General features: G+C 43.4%; 3 protein-coding genes across 3 annotated transcripts; 1 reads left to right on the top strand and 2 right to left on the bottom strand.

The window, feature by feature from the left end:
* Positions 1-37: 37 nt before the first annotated feature.
* Positions 38-3,435, bottom strand: LOC118409430. The gene is made up of 2 exons (XM_035810462.1): positions 2,992-3,435; positions 38-1,751 (listed from the first exon to the last, which is right to left on the bottom strand). The coding sequence occupies exon 2, from the start codon at positions 1,507-1,509 to the stop codon at positions 628-630; it is 882 nt and encodes a 293-aa protein (XP_035666355.1). The 5' UTR covers positions 1,510-1,751; positions 2,992-3,435; the 3' UTR covers positions 38-627.
* Positions 3,436-3,702: 267 nt separating this feature from the next.
* Positions 3,703-6,152, top strand: LOC118423666. Its single transcript, XM_035831904.1, has 3 exons — positions 3,703-4,331; positions 5,130-5,700; positions 5,956-6,152. The coding sequence occupies exons 1-3, from the start codon at positions 4,191-4,193 to the stop codon at positions 6,132-6,134; spliced, it is 891 nt and encodes a 296-aa protein (XP_035687797.1). The 5' UTR covers positions 3,703-4,190; the 3' UTR covers positions 6,135-6,152.
* Positions 6,153-8,152: 2,000 nt separating this feature from the next.
* LOC118423656 (interferon-induced helicase C domain-containing protein 1-like) lies at positions 8,153-21,329 on the bottom strand. Its single transcript, XM_035831894.1, has 13 exons — positions 20,856-21,329; positions 19,809-19,859; positions 16,040-16,294; positions 14,765-15,346; positions 13,298-13,618; positions 12,959-13,150; positions 12,499-12,586; positions 11,381-12,306; positions 11,001-11,126; positions 10,677-10,796; positions 10,248-10,451; positions 9,884-10,037; positions 8,153-9,599 (listed from the first exon to the last, which is right to left on the bottom strand). The coding sequence occupies exons 1-13, from the start codon at positions 21,187-21,189 to the stop codon at positions 9,098-9,100; spliced, it is 3,855 nt and encodes a 1,284-aa protein (XP_035687787.1). The 5' UTR covers positions 21,190-21,329; the 3' UTR covers positions 8,153-9,097.
* Between the last annotated feature and the right edge of the window lie 258 nt (positions 21,330-21,587).

Consider the following 21,587-nt stretch of genomic DNA (forward strand, 5'->3'; position numbering starts at 1 on the left):
TCCGTTACCATAGCAACGAATTATCTATACACCGTTTCTGACAGACTGGTCCGTAATACTTGGTGGAAATAGAAGCGAAAAAGAACTTAATCTGTGCGTAAAAACGTAGTTTCTAGATACCGATCTACTATGAAACAAGACGTTAACAGGTGTACCTTACATTGTTGGGACACTTGGCTACCATACACCAGGTCTGTTTCATTGAACAATATCGACACAGGTGGCCTGGAGAAGGTTTTTCTTCTTCTCTCCGTTTCTAAGCAGCTCATGTATTTGCAAACACTACTTCAGACTTTGATTCCGGAGATAACGACATTTGCAACACAATCTACTAGTAACCCTTCCTATAGAATAAAACATTAACGTTATTCAAGTAGCGTGATACCGTAACTTTTATAGAGATGGACTGTGACATATACATGTTTTAAATGCAACAAACCGACGACATGAAGCATAAAGTGGCCACTTAAGATTGGAAACATGTCACTGGCTGCAGGTGATCTCCATAACCACTATTCATTCCTTATCGCGGTACCTTTATTCTTGTCATGACAACTCTAAGAATTGTTGCAGATCCCGAATTCCCTGTGTCACATCTAAGGTGATCGATGCCTTCTGATACACACTTCACGAGGCGTCTCTGGTCACAATGCGAACCGCCCCAGATACGGGCGCATCCGGCACGAACGTCCTGACTGTCCGCTTGCTGCTGAACCGAACCAGCACGCGCCTGGGTCCTGTCGGCCTTTCCTCCTTGTATATGTCTTCATTAGTTTCTTCCACCTCTTGGATTATCATACTTGGTGTCTTTGGAACAGACTCTCCAGTGGGAGTTACGGGAAAGGTGTTCTTAGTTTGTTTTACCTTCTTTGCTTTCCGTCTTTTATTTCCTTTCCCGGTTTTTGGTGGTATTCCGTCGTCTCGGATGAACAGCAGCTTCCCCTTTAATCGATTCGGAATACTGGTCTCATCAATATTAACTCTGTCTTTCCTTTGTTTTGTGAGTTTGTCACGAACCTCGGGCAGACGGGGTGCCGTTCTCATCAACTTCCCACAGCGAGAGCACCGCGGCTGTCCCTGGCCTTGGTCAGCCGTCCAGTCGAACTGATGGAGACAGCCCTTTCTCTTCTGTAGTCTGAACTTGGAGATGACGGACGTCAGGAATTCTATGCGCACATCTAAATCCTCTGTCTTGGCGTTCTGTGTCTCTATTGGCTCTAATGTTATGTTGGGATTGCTCTGCTCAGAATTCGGTTCAACGATGCTGAGGTTTGATAGGTTTTTCGGTTTCTGCTGATCAAGGTGGTTAAAGACCTCCACACTGTTATCTTCCTGCTTCTTGGGCTGGTGTAGTGTGAGCGGCTGCCCGCGGATTGAAAACCCCGTCTCGTCTTCCGTGTTGATTTTCAGCAGATCGTGGTTCCATACGAAGATACCCTGGCGCATGCACGAGCGGCCCCTGGTCAGAGGGCGGGCGGGGTCCCTGCCCAGACCCACAACTGTGTCCATTCTGTCTCCACCAGACCTCACCAAGTTGGTGCGGATGGTAGCAATCAGTCCAAATAACGTAAATTATTTGCCAGTAGAATTAGTCGGGAGAGAAGGAAGGATCTGACCAAGGCCTGGTGGAAACTAGTCCATCTTGGCGCCGATCAGCGGATGCCCTTTGTTGCCCGGTTAGCGGTAATTAGTGTGGGTTGACGGGCTGGATTAGCTGGCCAATACTTATCATGTTCCCCGGGTCAGTAGATCTGGGGAAGCAAATGGACAGAAAGGTGATTAGCTGCAGGGCAGGTCTGAAGTTCTTTAAAGACTGACAGCCCTTGTCCCACAAAAATAACAACAACAAAGAAACAAACAACGAACGAACGAACAAAAAGACAAGCAAAAGTCAAATTGACAGACAAACATAGACAGAGAAATGCGGAACAACATTCCAGCAGAATCAACTCTGACCCCTGATTATTTTTGAAATGTGAAAATGCATCGATCTTTATTAAACATTTTGAATATTTTAGAAAACAGACTCTAGCTTTTGTGACAGTATTATATTCTCTAGGTTTTTTAATCTTTGCAAACTCATAGATCCAGGTCAAAACCACATAAACGGCCCAGCGAGTGAAACTTGATTACTTGCAGTCGGAAGCATAGACCACCAGTTAATTTTCATTTTGTAATGAAATTACAGCTATACACTGGAACACATGTTCCTTGCAAAATTAGAATGGTTTTCGTTTCCACGTTACAGATAAATCTATGGTAAACTGGATCCTTGTCCTGATATAAAGTGAAACGTCCTTATAGATTATGATAAGTGCAACTTTCTACTCGAAAACCACAAAGGCCCCATAGTCCAAACACGATGCTTGTGCGGCCTTACAGGATAGAGAACAACCCCGCGCCTCGCAGGAGTCAATGTACATGGTGAAGGCTACGGGACTGAGAACCGCGGTGGTCCGGAGAACCCTTGACTGAATGGGTGCTCGACAATGACTCACAACACCTCACTTTACCACACAATGGTGCTGTTTGCCCAGCGGTGAAGGTTTGTTGGTGACCTGTCGCTACTGTGCCCACAAATATAACGTTATGGCTCAAACAGAAATTTATGTAAAGATAGCCTCGAGTTGACCAGACTAAAAATAAAACAGACTGAAATAGACTTGTCAACATTAAACAGACAGGACACAACTTCCAGAAATAGCTAAAGATTTGGTACTGTTTCCACAAGCTTCTCTTACCCGAGGTAGTTTTCGCTAAGCTTTAAAAAAATACCGGTTTTTAGACCTCCATGATGTCACACAAATTTGCTAAACTACAGGTTCAATCACAGTTGTAAGACACACCAACGCACATGCTACCCAACTTTAAAAAATATCTCACTTCTCTGTGATGCACATGTACCGTATGATGTATCAACAAGTCGAAAGTTTCTTTAGCATTTAAAGGGGAAAGATTTGAAGCGTTCGTTTTCTATAACACCCTCCTTACCTTAATATTCGCCGGTCCGTCCAGCCGGTGTTGAGAAATCGATGTTACCGTCTACCGTGTCGCGCCCTCTCCCACGTCCTGACCGCAGCCGCGCACACCTGTTAACCTAACTCACTACCCGAGTCGTAACGATGGAAACGTTTCCATGGGAAGCAAAAAGGCATGGTCCGTCCATCCACACACCAATTTTCTTCTGGGCGAAAATATTTCAAGTGTTCAGGGCTAGAAGCCGTGGCCCTGGCGATGGGGCGTTACCGTAGCGATGCCAGGCAGGAGCGCGGCGGATTGTCGGCTTGGCTACCGTACCACGGAATGAGTTAAGTGCACTCTAGGCTTTCTGTCGTTCCGGTTCACCGACTGATTAAGTTACAAGCTTTCTCGCGACTACGTTTTTGTTAAATTGTTTCACAAAGGATTGTGGGAAAGCATGACGACATGGGTTATTGGAAACGTTCGGCATTTCGCGAGAATGCCGACAGTGAGAGGCATTTTTGTTGTCTTGCCAACATTTCTAAATGCCTTCACAAACAGAGATGTTTGGATTCGTATACAGAAGCCATTGATGGTCAGAAAAATATGTGTGTAACTCAACTGTTGGGATTAGAGAAAACTTTGCTGAAATGTCTTAGATGGCGCAGTAGTTAAAGTGCGTGGTCGGTGTTCTATAGCTTGATGATTAAACATTTGAATTCTGGGATATTGTAGAAAGCTAGTATACATTTTTCAGCATGCCACCTCCCTCCAGATACACATTACATCCTAAACGCGTGTCCCACATTTCAAACAAACGACTGGTAATCTTCCAACTCCACCCAAAGCTTTTGTTTCCTCCAATAATTGCCCCCATACCTGTCGACCTGTCTGCGCAATCATAGACACACACTGGACTTATCGCTCTTATCTCAGCCTCCTTTGTCTTCGTCTTCAATACAATAGTTGCTAATTGATGTAAAACGATTGACGAAAGGATTTAATCTGCTTGATGGACGGGTTTCACTTGAAGAACGAGAAGAACGGAAGCGTCTTGGATCATGGAGTAATGGCGGAGGTGTGAAGAAGTCAGGTGCTTCTCACAGGCTGAATGAATACCATACATTATTATTAGATTATCCAAAGTATTGTGGATTGATAGTATGTGACATCGGAAGGAACCATCATTCTCTAAACGACATGTATCAATCGTGAACCACTGTGGCGTCATGAATATCTGCTGCTGCCTACTTACTGCTGACCTCCCGCCAGTGTGGTACCGCGGACTTTATATCAACACGCTGTCCTTCTTCGGAATCATGGGCTCAAGGTCTGCCTCGTGCCTCGTCATGTCGACTTCATTTCACAAGGTAACAAAGTAGTACTGATTTATCGCTGTTTTGTTGTAGTTTATGTTTCTATGGACGCTACTGCTTGCAAGTGTGTAATGCAAGCCACCGCCATAATACCCACAACTCATATTTAGTATTTCGCTATTTACTCATATGAATCATTTTCTAATTTCTGTAAATGAAACATCAGTTTCATTTTCTCGAAGCTGTCGCAATATCAAAGTCTGGTTGTTGAAATGTGTTTCGAAACATGAACTACAACAGTTCAAGGCAACGTCTGTGGATCAATGGAAACAATCAAGATCTGCAAGGACTGTGTAAAATCATCTTTCATTGCTTCTTCATATATTTCAAACGTTTGAAAAGAAAGCACCAACGGTGGGCACTGCTAACTGCTGATGGATCAAGTCAATAAGGTTGCAATAAACAAAATCGTAACTTGTAGGCTTTGCTGCTATTCCCTAAGTTCTGATCTGTCCTGTGAACAACCCTGCGTTAAAAAAAGCCAACAGGCGTCACAGGGATGAGTATTTTATTGTGTGCCACTGTACAGAAGACATATGAAGGCCAGTGTCCGTGCTTGGCTATTCACAACGATCGCGCTGTACTTAAAGACTTCCCTGCATTAATCTGTATAACTCTCTCAGGAGGATTCGCCAGCTCATAGTTGCTTGGAAATAAATCTACCACAGAGAATTGGCCCATAATTATCGTTTGTACTCTGCAGACTCCGAGATCTGATGGGACCGTTGTGAGTGCCTGGTAGTTGTAACGTACGTTTCTGACAGATCTCAGCTCTCTGCTTACCTTCATCAGGTCACCTTCTCTCAGGAGATGAACACGGGACGTCGCCTTGAATTTGAAGACGTTGAGTTTGTTCTGGAGCCGTCGCCATGCGTCTGCGCCTCTCCCGGCTCCAGTGCGATGTGCGGCTGGTACGAGGAGGGGGGAAAGCTACGCCGCCGCCTCTCCCCTCGGAGGAAGAGTTCTATCGTACCGAGAAGGCGTTCTGTCGCTCACACCCACGGCGGGAGGCAGGTATTGCCGCCTGGCTCAAAGCCGTTCGTGCATCACCAGGACACACATAAGTACATCGAGGAATACCGGGCCAGTCGGCAGCGATCTGCAATGCCAATGGAGCTAGTGCGCATCACTACGCCGACGGTTGGGAAGAAACCCAGGGCGGTGGAAGTTCAGAGGACCCCCAGGTCCCGGGAAAAGAGGACGCAGTTCCTACCTCCGAACATTGTAACATTTCAGGTTTTCTCTGAAGATCCCATGCCTAGTACTCCACCGTCTCCACGAAGTCACAGCCAACACAATACAATTTCAATCACGAAAGTTAAACAAAAAACGGAAAGCTTCCCAAAGAGAAATTTGCCGAAAGGTAAGTCAATAACTATGGACGTTATATACATATGTCATCTATACTGTCGTTATTTCACATAGCTCAGTAATAAATAGAACCATGACGTTATATAGCTATAATAGTTGATAAAGAACTCAATATCGTTGTGGGGAAATGTAAGGCCTTTCAGGTTCTCAGGTTCAGGTTCTCGTGGGTGAAACCACCATAGTTATATATAGTGTATGGTGATACCTCCCCGCATGGCGCTTTCTGACATAGATTTCTCCTACGCAGGTGGAGAACGGTTAGCTGCCACACCCTCGCACCGATCCCAGACTGCCAAGGATTCTGGTCGCCATAGCACCCAGAGCGAACCTCCAAGTGACGTCATCTGTCCACCAAGATGGCGGCCACAGTACCAGACTTTCAAGGACATGCATTCCCGGCCGAGTTGTAAGAAAGTACCTCACTGAGGAGGACAGAAAAAAAGATAGAAATTTGGCCATTTGTTAAGTAGGATAGAACACAGACCCATATAAGGCACCCGAATATAATGTTAGCCCGTTTGCTGCCAATACTGACTTTTCGTTGGGCACAAACTAGTGCACAGAACTACTAAGTGTGACCTATACCTTACGCGTGGGAAAAAATATGAATAAAATCACAATTTCCTTTGTAATGTTTAAATTTAAATAGAATTGATTTGAAAAAAAATCGAAACGAGAAATTTCTTCCCTATCAAATTTGAATTAGATTTGTTTTCACATGTGATCTATAACGTATATAAAACGTTTTAAAAGTGGACGGTCCGTGTATCACAGACTAACACAAATATAGAACAGCTGTAGCTGTAACCACAACTTTGACTTCCATCTATCAAATATGCTAAAGCACCGTGATAAAAATGCAAAATGTACCCATACTTCCAAATTTTCAACACCCAGGCATCCACACTTTTAGAGAGTGATCCCACATATTGCCAGCACATATTTGGATTTGGGTACACTGAGTTCACAGACAACCAGGTAAATCAGTTTTTGCCAGGTGAACGCAATATGCGCGAGACATTCTCAGACCTGTGAGTGGACGACTACAGTCTAACTACCATCCTTCCATGAAAGGTTTCCGTCCGTCGTCGCTAGGTCTCTGTTGCCCGGGAGACCAGAATCCCAGCCGTCACGGCAATACTGCCCAGTGTAATGCAGCCAGAAACACCGCCGGGTCTAGCACAGGAACAGGCCACCTGTTGCGCTGCAAAGTGCAGCCATGCGAACATTCTGATCGCGGTGTTCCGACTCACCATGGTGAAAGATTTTCCAGGTCTACCTCCACTATATATAGACGACCCTTAAGTTACTGTTTCAGTGCAGAACACGCGAGCGATTGATTGCCGCTTAAGACTAAGCAGGCATTTTTTTCTGCAAAAATCTGAAGCCGGTACATCATCGGTTATCTCTTCCATGGATAAGACCCACCATCACGCACGAGCCACCTACATGGACGGTCTGGACGTGGGAAACAGTACCAGCGAGCAAAGTGAATGTTTTTGCTGTCGTTCTGAAACGCTGTCACGTCTGGCGGGTTGGGCGGCAACGCCGTGTGCGGACAGGAATGGTTTTGATTCGGGAACAACAAACTGCTTCAGTCACGGTGGACGAGAGAAAGATGTCGGAAAAGTCACAGACGGCAGGCAAAATCACCTGCCCTTCCGGTTTCACGAGGAGACGACGAATTACATCAGAGAATACAGGGCAAAGAAGGAAAACAGTAGGTCACCATTGAAGGATTGGAACGAAGCTTACCGAACTTTGCCGAAATTTGTTTCGGCCACGTCCGTTATCATATTTCCCTCTTCTCTTGACGACTTGAAATGCAGCAGCAGGCAACCACCTTCCTCAGATTTACCAACAAAAGGTAAAAGAAACAGTTTCAAAACTTTTTTGTGGAACTTAGCTTGATCGGATTAGATGTTGCTTTGAGAGCACACTGGTGCACAAAGAGTTTTAGTTACCAAAACCTTTTAATGAGTTACTGAAGACTAAATATGTAAACATTTTCAATAAAGCCGTTGTTACTATACTGGTCTATAAAATATATGCAAAACTGATTTTATGAAATATCATTCCAACTGTTAGGATCCAAAGGCAAAGGCATACCTTCCACCCAGACGTCTTCCACTTCATACAGCATCCATTCAAAAATAGGCGAGGTCACAGGTGAAACAGTACTGCCAACACTTCTGCCTCTGCGGACACATAGTGTGAAAAACAACGGTAGCCAAGAAACGTTACCGCGTCTCGGCATGGACAGGGAGGGGAGAAAATCGAGGAACAGAGGCAAAACTGGATCACAGTCCATTTATAAAGAGACGTACCGACAATCAGGTGAATCAGCCTTGTTGGGCGTTAGTTGGGTCCAGAAAGGATTTTGATGTTTCCACGATCGACGTGTTCACAACCACACACGTACAAGAGGAAAGCAGAGTCACTAGTAAGACCAATTAATAGACTTTTATTGTCAGAATTGTACATGCAGCATCTAATTCACCAAAATATACAGAAGAGAGACGCATTTTGGCTATTCTACTGGAGGAGTAATCTAACTTCATGTACATTTAACAGTTTTATGAAATATGTATCATCCCTGTCTAGACTAGGTGAATTATCTCACTTGCATATTCATCCTTTCGTACACACTACCTTGCTTTTGTATAATATCTTTTCGTTTAAAATATAGCTGCAAAATATTGTCATTAAATACTCCATGGATCCATTAAAATGAATCATAAAATTGAATCAATATCTGACAGTTCGTAACCCTCATCCGTATACGTCACTACTCTGATCAATTTGTACACCTTGGTTTTGGCGAACGGCACATACTTAGGAATGCCGCGCCGTGCGTGCTAACAAGGGAACGTAAATACTGCAGCAACATCTATCATATCGGGACAAAGCAAAGGCACGCAATGGTATCTGTCATAGTTTTTATCTGTCACAAACTATACAAAATTAAAGACATGAATAATCTTAATGTTGCTAAAGATAAGACGTTACGCTACAACAGTAGTGAGGCTAGTAACAGTAGGTAAATGAAAGATTAGTTGACTTCCTACTGGGGGGACTGGGGTAGAAATGTACCCCTTACGGAAATTCATCATAAAACTTTATAAACGAGCGAAATTTAGTGCGTGTCGAGTAAGAACCAGTTGTGTGATAGGTAATCAAAATATCAGAAAAAAAGTTGATGACACTGTAAACACTACAAACATATCGCTGGAGAAAAGTACATTAATGTTACATTGACCGATTGAAGCATATGCCATATCCATGAAAGGACCAATGCATCCAATGAAATAAATTTGGTTTACTAAGGGAACAGTGCCATAAAAACAAACAGTGCCATTGATGTTCCCCTTGGCATTGAAATGATAGGTTCAGACTGACATACTCTCCAGTTCAAACGGCACATCTTTCCACTTAAGCTTCTTCTTAATCTTATTCACCATTGTGCCGTCCGGCAGGAATACGTTAAAACTAACGATTTTCAGGCAGGGATAGCCCTTGTAGGTGTTGCCCCAGTCGGAACCACATTTCTTGCAGTGGATTTTTCTAATCCCTTGATCTTGCTTCTCTTTCTTATCGTGCTGTCTGAACTCTACTTTATCCCATTTCTGGGAGGGATAGATGTGATTGTTACGATCCAACTTCAACTCGCTGCCATAACAGACCATCTCAAGGCACCCCTTGCAGCAAAGCTTCACTTCAGAAGCTCTATACAACCCCTTTTTAATTTCCTGTTGCTTTTCCCTTTCCTCCCTTTCTTTAATCATATTTAGCTGCAGTTGCCTGACTTTCTGCTGGAAGTCGCTGTTGTGCAGTTGGCTTTGAACGTTCTTGATGGCCTTCTCGGACACTTCCACCGTCAGGGCGTTCACCCTAAATAACGATTTTACCAGATTATCGTATGGTACTGACATGAAACTTTGTTATGTACATACTGTAAAATAAAACAACAACCTTAATAAGGTAGAATGTTATATAAATACACGAATAATTCTAGACGACCTCTGATTTCTCTGATGTTGATATGTGAGTCGTTTTGACGAGTGCGTCTGAATATTTCAAGATTGTTGCGAGTGCTGCTGGAATGTATACAGTGCTAGTAACCCACTTGAAACCACATAGCATGTTATGCATTTTGATGCGCGTGCCCATTTTACCTGTCTTTCTCAGCAATATGCACGTCAGCAATCACCAACTCCCTCCCTTCTGCCGCGCGTGCGCGTCCACGTGCCTGGACCATGGCGATCTCATTGGTGGCGTAGTTGTACTTGATGACCATGTTGCAGTCTCGGATGTCCAGACCTTCCTCAGCTGCAGACATTGGGCAAAATAACGCGAACAATTATGCATACATTCTGTTAACAATCTCAAAATCAAAATCATCAGTACTGTGATCGACTACGAGGAAATTCTTGAAGGAATGACAGTACCGGCAAACTCGATTGACAAAGAGAATAGTTTATCTTGCCCGATATTCAAGTGCCGTTCAAGATAAAATTTGCAGAGGGCTTTTCATCTTACCTATACTAGTGGCGATGAGCAGCTTGTGGTTCCCATCGTTGAACTTTTGGATGACGTCTACTTGTTGTCCGTGTGTCAGCCTGCCGACGTCTTCACCTCCAGATCCCGTCAGGACCCCGGGGTTCAGGAAGGTGAGCGCAGGCGTCTCCCGCACCCAGCTGAGCATCGCTTGGGCCAGGGCACGGGTCTTCACGAAGAGAATGCCTGATGAGGGGAATGATAAGATTGTTTTCAGTCTGCTGTTGAGCTTGAGATTAAAGAGGTACAAAGAAACGTATAGTTTTCGGAAAAAAAGATCAGTGCGCTTTTACAGTATTGTAGTTTTATCAATTAAAACATGATAGCGTTTGTAATCACCTCATCAGATTAAGACCTGCAGCACCATATACGTTTGTGAAGTAATGTTACAATGGATGGTGTTCCACATACCTCTAAGGTCTTCCTCAAACTCTTGTCTGGCCTTCAGAATTTCCTTCTCCAAATTCACCAGTTTTGGGTTGGGGTACATATCCTCCCTCTGGCTGATGGCACGAAGTTGGTTGCTTTTTGCTGTTTGAAAAATGTGAAATACTGACAACAGTCCAGGTAACATAAAATTCTCAAGCAGTGTAGTGAAAATGACTTACAAAAACAGTGGAATGAAGTGATCACAAATGCAATTTTCACTCCAGAGAGAATACACTTCTACCCCAACTTTATGTTGCATTTTCATGTTCGCACTACCAGTACAGTACTTTCAATGCGTTTCCTAACCTTCAAAGAGATCCAGCAACTGTCTTTCCACAACTGAGATCTTGTGCCTTTGTTTCAGCTTGTCATAGAAGTATGTCAGGATACCCATAGCATCCTTCATACGCGCTGTGTTGTTCATCTGTAGGGCTGAAATAAAGAAGCAATGTGAATCTGAAATTGCGCCTGACACGCCAAGTGGACACAAATGTATTGGAGGCGAACGGTATCTTCATTTATTTCTACAGCTTTGTGGAGTATGCTTAAGTGGCAGTGGCACTTGCTTAACATCTTTGTTTAAAGATTACAACGTTACCATGAAGTTAAGGCATGCATAGGGACAAGGCAAAGACAAATCTGTTTGCAGGAGAGATGTTTCTTACTTATAATCTATTTGTACTTACCCTTGTTGTAATTTAACAGATGGTCACACTGATGTATCACCTCCGTGTTCCTTTCGTTTGTAGCCTTTCCGTTCACCAGGTCTACCGCCGACTGATACTCCTGTACTCCTTTCGGCCCGCTGTACTGCAGTTGAAGATCCGGCGGCAGCAGGCCCTCTATCTCTGTCATCACCCCCTCCACAGTCTCCCTGAAGGGGTCGATCGGCCGGGAGCCGGTTACGAGTACGTGCTTGCTCGGCGTGTTCACCTCATCCTCCAGCTCTGCGATGTTGCCTGGAAACTCCACCGTTTTGAAGACCTCTGCGTCCAAGCTGGCGATGAGGTCTAAGAGATGCTTTTCAGCAGCCGGAAGATTTGGTTTTCCTCCTGCGCCTGGACTGGCGGAGAGGCCAACTATCTGTGGAAGGTTTGCCTGCGGCAGGGGGTCGGCTAGCTTGATCTTCAGATACTCCGCCATGATCTTGTTGTAGGAGGCATCCTTCCTTGTGTGGTGGCACTCATCGAACACGATGAGGGAGAAGTCGGTGATCTTTACAGTCTTCTCAAGGAGCGCATTCAGCAGGATTTGTGGAGTTGCCACGGTGATGTCATTGGACTCCACGATATCCTCAAATGGCCTCTTCGTCACGTATGACCCACTGCGCTTGCCTGTGCGGTAGAGCGGCAAGAACCTGCAGAAGGTCCTGTAGTGCTGGTCCAAGATGGTGACTTCTGGGGTGAGGACAAGGACTTTGGCAACGGTTCCCTTATGGTCGCCACTCTTGATGAAGATGCGCGTGTCCAGGTGCTCTTTGATGATGTACATAGCGACATGAGTCTTGCCACTTCCAGTTGGAGCGCACACGATAGTGTTCTTCCCTTGGATGCCTGGTTCCGCCAACTCTTTCTGGTAGTTACGCAGAGCCAATTGTTCGTGTGGGTTTTCCCTGTGAATGAAAGGTGAGTGATATCTGATAAGTTTCATGTTACCTGGATAGGATCAATGCATATGTCTTATAGCAAGTGATTGGTTATTCAATGCAGAGAGAAACAGCTTACGATTCAATGTTTTAATTTTTGTGTCATCTTCGTCAGATATCGTTAGTTTTTCAAGATATTAAACATCAAGTTAAAGTTACCTTGGTACAAAGTCTGTAACCACATCTGAGTCGAGCGACTGAGATCGCAGTTCCTTTGGATCAGTGCAGTCGTCTGTCTGTCCTGTCCCTGAAAAACATTACGCTTCACTTTACACTCTCCTTCTACCGTTCACTTTGCAACCATTATTTAGTTGAGTTCTTGTGTAACAACAATGCTAACCTGCAACTTTAGCATTCATACGTAATTGTGTTTCAGTCTGCTTAATTATCATGATCTAATTATGAATGTTTTATTAAGCGTTTTAATGCTAATATTCTTTCATGTGCAACAGGAATCAATTTAGCATTACCATTCTTGTGTTTATCAATAAACCATTTCATTGAATGATTGATTGATTCTTAAACGAAACAATTGCCGTTGAATTCGGCAAAAACAAAGTGAAAAGATAGCTTTCATTTCCTTTTTTCCTACATCAAAGCTCTAATATGCTGAATTAACCTTGTTTTCCTAGACGTTCTCTCCCAGTTTCACTGTTCAGGCTTTCTGCGGCAAGTGTTTTCTCCCGTGTGTGATCGGCGCTGCACACCTCCTTGGGGCGGGTCCCCCAGTCTTCTCCGCTGTCCACACGCTTTGGCTCTGTCCAGTATCCTCCACGTACTCCTGCGATGTGTTTGGGTGCAGTCGCCTCGTCTGTAAGAATCAAAGGGATACACGAATGAATGATTAATGTATGTGTTCATGATGGTATACACAACACCAATATAAAACAATAAACAGATATTGGGGAAAAACAAAGACGACCTACCAATTAAAATATCTGATCAAAGAATACCATACCTTCGTCTTCATACTGTTCCAGGATGATGACGTCATCGTCGTCATTATCGACCCTGGTGCTTCTCGGTTGCCCTCTGTCAGGCCCCTCCTCCTCTGGCGTGTTGTCTCTACTCTCTGCCGGGTAGTCGCCTCCCCCTGTCGCGTAGTGTTCTTCCCCTGCCGGGTAGCCTCCATCCATGTCGAGGACCTCACCCTGTGATACCTGCATGGTGTTCTGATCTCCAACCACGACGTTTTTGCTTTCATTGACGCTGATATTCGTGATGTTGGTGGTGGTGGTGTAATTTATCTGGATCATTGGTTCCCTTTTTATTTCTCCAGCTACAATCATACATTATACGTATTTAGCATCAACACACGTACATAGCATGAATTATGTAATATGGTTTAAGAAATCTATGGAATAGATGCATGTGACACAAATAAATATCTATCTGTACCGTGTTAAAGCCGACTCATATCTTTCCACTAAAAAGAACATTGAGCACTGCAATTTTGTGTAAGGTCACACTGACTTAATTTTATGGATGACATCCGCGCGCGAATTAGTTTTAAAAAAAAATCACCTCCTCCAAGGCTCCACGCAAGCCCGGTAATTGCCGACCCAATGGCCAGCATATGTCTGTTTGTCATAAAACTCTCCAAAACATGCTAATTTTGTGGTAAATGGTGCTTCTGCACATGCGTCTTGCTTTGGCGCGAATTCGAAATCTGGCAATATGACCATGATATGAGTACTATCCAAGCAGAGGTTAGGGTTCAGCTATTTTTTAAAACCTTTTTAGTCGTTTTTATCGGACTTTCTATTTCATACTGTATTCTTGATGTCTCGCGGCCGAAAAGAGAACAATAAAAAATAGAGGGCCCGATAAAACGCCTAAAAAATGGTCAAAACAGCCAGAGCCTAACCTCTGCTTGTATAGTATGACACGACTAACACACCATTAAAATGGGGATGTTATTTTTGCACAGTTGTACGATGAGTTAAACGTTGTATCCAGAACGATGAGAGAAATTAATGAGAGAGGAGTTTAGGTCAGTTTGATTGCGGCAATGCCAAACCATGTATGTTGAGACTGCCCTTTAACTTCTTCTTATCGCAGTCATATATTATTCACAGTCCTTGGAACCATATACCTTCTAGTAGTATACTTCTTTGATCGTTCCTGTCAATATATTAAATATCAATTACTTCAGCTGAGTCTGCTAACTTAAAGATGGACAATACAACCTACATGTGCCTCATGCAAATAAAGACTTTCTGTTTCTTTTGATACACCGTGTTCTGTGGTTCAATTCATAATGCCAGCTTTATGGTTCTGTGGTTTAGCAGCATTTTTTTTTGCTGGATTTTTATTTTTTCGCCCGCGCGCATTAGTTTTGTGGTGTCCAGAGAATGTCATTCATAAAATTAAGTCGGTGTGGCCTTAGTCATAAATCTAATACCATTGACTTCGAATTCCTTACCTTCAACACCTGCCCCCGTTGTGCCTTTGCCAACCATCAATGTTACATGGACGTAGAGGTCTGCTCCTTCTGCCTGTTTCATCTCCTCTGTGATGAGTTCTTTTGTCAACGTTTTCGACAACTTTCCGTCCCGGTAGCCTCTCAGAAATGACGTCAAAGCCGGTATGTCATCAAACTCAAGAGTACAGAGGACACAGCCGTCTTCAATCTTCTTCAGGGTTGCACAGTACATTCGAAAACACTCAACCATCTTGCCATAGCCTTCCGTTTCTCTTTCAAATCGATTAAATACCACGCGGTGTGTCCTCCTAAAATGGCGTTTGGTTCTTCTCCTGACTCGCAACTTTGCTTTGCAAGACAATCTGAAGTAGGGCAATGCCCCATCAACGTGTATCTTGAAATCTAACAGCATGCGCTCAAGTTTTTCTGGATCATTGATTACTTCCTCGTCAAAGATTGTGTCGCTGATCCTCAGTAGTCTGAGGTTTTCCTGTAGACTTTCCTCGTCGGAACTGCTTCCAATGGGACCTTCATTGTCTTGCGCACAGGCGCTGTTGTCACTCAACCTAGCCCTGGATGCTCCTAAAAAACAAAAGAGATATTTTAGCACAATCGATGAGAAATTGCTAAAATATAATCGTGGTAAATGACAGAAAATTTTATACGTGTTTAGAAGTTAGGCAAAGGTAAATATCACTTGACATAAATTATGATAAGTAGGGCTTAATCTGCATCATCACAGATAGCGCTAGGTCGTTTTCATTGCCTCCGTGAAATGTCAGTCATAGTGGTTATATTTAAGCAGAGTCTGTGTGTCTGTTGATGAACAAGTTAGCCTAAAAACGGCAGTATGCATTGGTTTCAAATTTGGTGTATTAGTAGAGCGTGAAAAAAAAACTAGGAAATGGTTGGATTTTGGGTCCCTAGTGGCTTCTCTAGGTACTGCAGCATAACTCTGGTTTTGATATATTGTGTGCTGGACATTGTATGGTCACGATTTTTGGGTGGTAGATAGCTATTGTGCTCGGAAAGAAGTCTTCGAAAGTTGGCAAGCTGTTTACTGTCCACAAATGGGCGGGAAAATGTCAAAATCTGTACGAAAAACTAGAGTTCCGCGACCTCATACCTTTGTAAAAGGATGCTAATGCTTATCACTGATCTATTATGGGCATGCCTCATTGATGATGCTCCGTTTCGTTTATTTCTCTCTCTAATTGCACAATGTTTACTAAGTCAATGATGAAACACAGAATAAAATATCCTTATGACATGTACCATATCTGCTGTTCAGCCCGTCTACAGTACTCTGTAACCCTGCCTTAGACAGGGCCTCCACCAGGACCTCTAGGGTAGCTCTGTCTCCGTTACGCTTGAGCCATTCCTCTAACAGGTCCATACAGCAAGACTTGTCATCTCGGTTTCGACTGGCAATGTTATCAGTGTCTGCACGGGTAAATCTAAGTTGGAAGGCCAGGTCTTTCCAATCTGAGCTGACCTCTTCCTTGATGAAATGGAAGTACTCACGAACACCTGCAAAACGATATCAAAACTTATAGTGATGTTATGTAGCGTTATGTAGCGTTGTGTACTTCAGCAGGGTGAAGTTTTCGGGTCAGTGTGTGTGTCACAGTGTGAATGCACACATGTGAATGTGCGCGTGCGTATCTGTGAAAAGCATGCCTCTCATATTAGCTTCAATCACACAGTCACACACACACACACACACACACACACACAAATGCACACACACACGCACGCACGCACGCACGCACGCACGCACGCACACGAACACACACACACAAACACACACACACAGGCACACTCACCTTCACAATCAACTGACACCAAGCTAGATATTTATGAATTATCCTTGTTCTCCAAATAGACGTTAGGCTCCGGTTTGTTTTGTACGTAAACTTATCTCAACTTTATTCAATAGGAATGCGGTAAATCCACTGCTTTGCCGCACTATATGAGACCGAAAAAGGACTGCAAAGCGCTTTAGATAAACTAAACTTATTTTGCACTAAATGGAAGCTCCAAGTAAATCTAAAGAAAACCAAAATTATCATATTCAACAAATCTGGTCGACTATTTTCAAAACAAACTTTTTTCGTCGGACAAGAGACAGTAGACATCGTACCTTCACATTGCTGCCAAGGTATAACCATAACATCATCCGGTACCTTTGCATTAGCCAAAAAACAATTGTCACACAAAGGAGCTGCACAAAGTGCGCAAATTAAGCCACGCACGGCTTCAAATGTCTAACTCGTTCATCTGTTTCACCCGATAGCCTTCTGAGAATATTTGATTCCTGTGTTAAACCCATTCTGTTATATGGTTGTGAAATTTGGGGTACTGAGAAATTAAATGATACATCGATGTCCGATCGACATTACACAGAACCAATTCTGCAAAAACATTCTTGGAGTTTCTAGAAATAGTAGTAATTTAGCATGTAGGTCCGAATTAGGCAGATCATGCTCCACTAGACGTAGATATTTCCGTTCGACTTGTAAAATATTGGTTATATTCAACACAAATGGATTTTACTAAGCATCCATTACAAGTAAACGCACTCTTGGAACAGCACAACTCCGCTGTAAATGGCCGGAGAAGATCATTGTTGCAGCGTGTTAAAAAATACTTGATTATAGTGGATCTTCTTATCTCTGGTACTCTGACAACTCACTCTGTAACCATGTATGTAATCTGATAAGGAACAGAATTACCGACATGTAGATCCAGACGTTTCTACATAATATAAGTATAGATACCGGTAAGCCAAGGTTCTACAAAACTTGTAAATCGTATACGCTAGAGAAAAGTACTTAGAGCTAGTTGATTTCGACCTGCGCTCCGCTATAAGCAAAGTCAGAATTAGCGCTCATCCTCTTGAAGTGGAAAGAGGGAGATATAAGAGATCACCAGTGTGTGAAAGAATTTGTAAATACTGTACATCTAAAGCAGTGGGAGACGAAACACGTTTTATTTCCAAATATCCATTCAACCAAACCGAAAGAATCACTCTATTTAGAGAAGCCACAAAGACTTATCGCAACTTCCCCACATTAACAGACGAACAGAAAACCACCATTCTCTTGAAATCGCAGAACCCACAAATATTAAAAAAGTGGGGCTTTTCATCTCCCTCTGCTTCAAAAAAAGAAGTCAAATCCAACCTGTTTAGAAATAGCCAACACTAGTATTAGAGTAGAATATTGTTCATAACTGTCCATTGTTACTTGTATGATGTATCTACTATGTTTATACCATGTACTTGCAATTAGCCCTCGAGCACGAACTTGCAAATAAACTTCTATTAAAAGCTCGTCATTCCATTTCCCTCGTGCGTGAAACATTACCAGCCAATAGGGCTAGGTGCCGGTACGGTGTACCGGTACAAAACCGTTTTTTCTTATTGGACAGGTGTGACAGCGATCTCGCCCCCCCAGCGATCTCGCCCCCCCGGGGGGCGAGATCCCTAGCGTTTTCGCCCCCCTTTAGGGTTTTCGCCCCCCCCCCCCCCCCGAACATTACTAGTATTCCTCGGAGTGGTCTTAAGAGCAGCTGGTTACTACATATTAGGTGCGCTACCTGGTACTATACTGCACCTGTGAGTAACATAGTTGGTGTGTTACCTGGTACCTATATGGCACCTTATTACCGTAAGATGTCATACCTTGTTCGGTGCAAACACTACATTGAAAGGACATTTTTTTGCAGCTGACATGGCAGAGGTGGCATAGAAAACAATGCTATTGGGAACGTATAAATCAACACCGTCTATGGTACAGAATACGTCAGCTATATGTTTTCAATTTGTCACAGTATTTTCTTTCTTGTGCAGAAAACATTTCCAAAGCACTAAGAAAAACACAATTGAATAATAGTTTCTCATTATAAACACTATCTACGCACACGTTCATATACCTGTTGCTAAATGCTAAAAAAAAACTGGTAAAGTACCAGTCTTAAGAAACACGGGTAAAACACCAGTTCCTAAATACTAGAAAAACAGTCATATTGGAGGTGAAGATATCCATAGGGTAGGTGCATATGACGTACCAGTTTCTAAATACTAGAAAAACAGTCATATTGAAGGTAAAGATACCCCTTGGCCAGGTGCATACACCAAAATGTGCATTATTCTAATGAATACCTTATTTGCATAATCAATAAAGACAAGACATAGTTCTTTTGTTGTCAATTCATATAGAGACTTCATATTGGAGATATATAGGTTGCTAGAGGACAGGTGAATACAATGAAATATATCTCATGTCGAGACTCAGGTACATGCAATAAAGGGAATACAAGGGACCCAACCCTCCTTGTCTGAAACAAGTTCAACTATCTTATTGCCATGTACTTACGTTAATATTGATACTATGGATGGAGTTATGTATCAAACTCGTGTACGTATATCATTCTGAAACTGCATTGTGTGATTTATACCAATCAACATCTAAAATATCATGTAAACCCGTTTTTTTTGAGGGGGGGGCGAAATCGCTAAAAGGGGGCGAGGTAAGGGGGCGAGATCACTAAACGGGGAGGGCGAGATCACGGGGGGGGCAAGAACGCTGTCACACCTGTCCCAGATAAACCGGACCTGAAAAAATTCGGTGAACCGGATGTTGGACCTATTGGAAAATGAACAGATTATATAATCAAGCACTCACACGTTTCGAGGCTTACCGGTCGAGGAAAATAACAAGAGCAACGTAGAGTATAGTCTATAGTCATTTCTACCAAGTTTTACAGTCAATACTACAATAGTACAGAAACAGTAGTTAGCCTTGTAGGATTTTAAAACGCCAGTAGGAGTCGAATACTCCACAAAACAGATGTCTTTGTTGCGAAATGGACCATTGTTTTGACTAGCGTCCATTCACAAGTTCTCAAATACTGAATCAGGTCAAGGTCCAGGTCCAAACCTGAACCTAATCCTCTGGACCTGAACCGGACCTGGACCTGAATTTTCTGTACCGGTACCCAGCCTTACCAGCAAACAAAGTCATTTCACGAACATACTGACCCCTGTGTCGGTACGCCTCGTAGTCCGGCATATCTCCTCCCTTGGTTTGGGCTGAAATGAGAGGGGTCACAGACAATTGTTGGTTTTCCAGTAACAGCGGTTTGAAAGTTGTGAGACTTTGCTGAAATGGTTTGAATTTATAACATCATAACAACAGAAACTTAACCGGGGATCCCCGTTCCGTTTATTAGCGTCTTGTGGACATTTTAGGCTTACGTTTCGGTACGGAGCTTCGCTATTGGTCTGTGCATTGACTGGAAAATCCCCTTCCCGTTGACCTCATAATGGCAGTGGTTTCGGTGACGTATCCGAAACTAACCATCGGATAAAGTGTGCAGTCTGTGGCTCTTTTTGAGCTCTTTGGTGGTGTATTGATTAAATTTACATAGTTCCTTTAATCCAATTCAAGTGTAGACTTAATGCTGTTAGGGTTATTGTCGTACCTCTAACAACAACAACTTGAGGGAATGTACAAATCACCAGACTGACAGATTCATGATACTCTCTACCTCAGGCAACGCTATATGACTAACGTTACCTCTATTCTATATGATTCTATATTCTACAGACAAATCTGCACAATTAGCCTGATTTTTTCATTTCTGCCGCTGGACTCTGATAATAGAACAAGCGTTCGTAGAACTCAACCTCCGTAAAATGGGTGAGGGTGTGGTGGTTGGAGGGTGTTTTTTTTATAGACATCTCAGGGGCTAGCTTAACAGTATATGATACGTCCGATTGGCAAAACTTCCCGGAATTCTACAGTAACTTTTCCGCGCCTATGTAGTTGAATCATCCCTTTGGAGTGGAACCTACCACTGAAAAATCATCACCCAAGCAAGTCCAGAACAAAAAGTCTCAAACCGGAAGTTCTGCTACAGTACCGCAACGCCTGACGTTACCATTCCTTTGTCATGTCCAAACCTACCAACATAACAAATATCCATCAATGCGTTCTCTAGTTATCATGCTGACAAACGTCCCTCTGACATAACAGCGGTAAAGACAAACCCTCCGTGAAACGGAGGGAACAAAGAATTTAGATACCTTGCAGACGTCTGACGACGTCAGTTTGAAGCTGGGCAGCTTGATCGGGAAGACCATCCTGTTGCAGGTACATTATCAAATCTAGAAACCCCCTGCTAACAATCAAATGCAAAAGCTGAACTACGCTTGAATCAGCCATGGGCCCCTTGGTCAGCTCACGGATGTATTGCTGTTCCTCCTCATATTTTGAGGTATCCAGTAAGTACCGTGCCAAATTACTGGGTTTGATTTGTCCAAAAAGCTGTTCCCTTCGCCCCTGTACAGCTTCCGTGTACGGGTCAATGTCCTGAAAACTCTCCTCATTGGCTTCCTGTCCACCTGTCGCCATTATCATACACAAGCACCCAGCAACATCAACAAATTCAAATAACCAGCACCATACGAAGCCAGCCTTACACGATCATTGCGGACCTAAACGCGACGTTTTCCCAAAACTATTCGGTACAGTACACGGTACCGGATTGTGGGGGTTTCCAGACGGCCAGTTCGAGAGCGAGGCGCTGACCTTCAACATTGCAAGTGGCATGACGTCACCCTACCTGTTGCAGTGGGAAAGTTGGAAAGTCCCGTGACGTCATGGCCAGGTCGGGGATTATGAAACTGAACCTAGAGCTGAACCATGAATCTCAGTAACAGTTACAGTTAGCAATGGACACCAGCAGTCTACAGGGGATAGAATACAGTTTGTAAAGTCAAGCTTGCGGGATATTCCGGCGGTAGCTCTGAATGAGG

This window comes from Branchiostoma floridae, chromosome 1, assembly GCF_000003815.2.
Source record: "Branchiostoma floridae strain S238N-H82 chromosome 1, Bfl_VNyyK, whole genome shotgun sequence".
NCBI lineage: Eukaryota > Metazoa > Chordata > Leptocardii > Amphioxiformes > Branchiostomatidae > Branchiostoma > Branchiostoma floridae.